This window comes from Cynoglossus semilaevis, chromosome 8 (assembly GCF_000523025.1).
Source record: "Cynoglossus semilaevis isolate Cse_v1.0 chromosome 8, Cse_v1.0, whole genome shotgun sequence".
In the NCBI taxonomy this organism is placed as follows: Eukaryota; Metazoa; Chordata; class Actinopteri; order Pleuronectiformes; family Cynoglossidae; genus Cynoglossus; species Cynoglossus semilaevis.
Genome location: NC_024314.1, coordinates 29414710 through 29415781, shown reverse-complemented (window position 1 = coordinate 29415781; position 1072 = coordinate 29414710). Strand labels below are relative to the sequence as shown.

Below are 1072 nucleotides of genomic sequence, written 5' to 3'. Positions count from 1 at the left end.
TGTTTGTGCTGCAGGGGCACAGAGAGCGTGTGTGTGTGTGTGTGTGTGTGTGTGTGTGTGTGTGTGTGTGTCCTACCATGTCACTGATCTGCACGTGGCCGTAACTGAAGACGATGGCGTTGGGGGGGTTCCCAACAGGAAGCATGACCCCGAACGACACACACATCGTGGTGGGGATCAGAGTGTGGAGGGGGTTGATCTGCAGGGTCTCTGACTGGGGGGGGGCAGAGGGGGGGTTAAGAAAATATATGTCAGAGAATATATTCTCTCCCTGTGTGTGTGTGTGTGTGTGTGTGTGTGTGTGTGTACCAGTGCAGACAGGATGGGCAGGAACACGGTCAGCGTGGCAGCGTTGGACGCCACCTCAGTGACCGCCGACACCAGCAGACAGGCCAGCAGGGTGACGGTCCAGGGGGGGAGACCGCTCATGGGCTCCAGCTGTCGGCCGATCCACATGGACAGACCAGAGACCTGGGACGGAGGAACCACGTGGGTGGAGAAGGAGACAGAACTGCCCCCCCCTCCCCCGGGGTACTTACCTTACAGCCAGCGGCCAGGGCGTAGCCCCCTCCCACCAGGATGACGATCTCCCAGGGCATCAGTCTCTGGAAGTCCTTCCAGGTGATCATGGGAGCCAGTGGGTCGGAATCTGCCCCGGTGGAATCAGAGACGGACCCGTTTAGTTTTACGGTTCTGACGTTCATTTTCTTTGATGACCCCGATGACCCCCGATGACCCCTGAGGTCAAATCACAGCCACCACTGACCTGAGCCGGACGATGAGGACGAGGAGAAGGGTCGTCTGGCTGGGATGAGGAAGAGCAGGAAGCCCAGAAGAAGCGACACCGTGGCGTCGGTTCTGTAGCCTTTCCTGAGGAGAACCACGTTCAGAAGATGATCATTTCCGACACATCGCAACTTGACGGATCGTCGGTCACTCACTTCTCAAAGAGCGAGGTCCAGCCTGGGACGAAGCCCGGTTCTCTGGTGAACCACAGCAGCGTCATCAGGAGGAAGAAGACGGCGGTGACGACCTCAGGGTAACTGAGGGGCAGAGGGGGGGAGGGGGGAGG

General features: G+C 59.0%; 2 protein-coding genes across 2 annotated transcripts in view; one reads left to right on the top strand and one right to left on the bottom strand.

Annotated features, from left to right (window-relative positions):
* LOC103383089 (anoctamin-4-like) overlaps window positions 1-81 on the top strand; it is a 21076-nt gene extending 20995 nt beyond the window's left edge. Inside the window, exon 24 of the mRNA XM_017034467.2 lies at window positions 27-81. The gene's annotated coding sequence lies outside the window, so the exon portion shown is untranslated. The remainder of the gene's footprint in view (window positions 1-26) is intronic.
* The window catches only part of slc13a4 (solute carrier family 13 member 4), a 15736-nt gene that overhangs the window by 852 nt on the left and 13812 nt on the right, over window positions 1-1072 (bottom strand). The window contains 5 exon segments of the mRNA XM_008316075.3: window positions 75-214; window positions 310-471; window positions 540-649; window positions 767-870; window positions 942-1043. Coding sequence (XP_008314297.1) covers window positions 75-214; window positions 310-471; window positions 540-649; window positions 767-870; window positions 942-1043 — 618 coding nt within the window.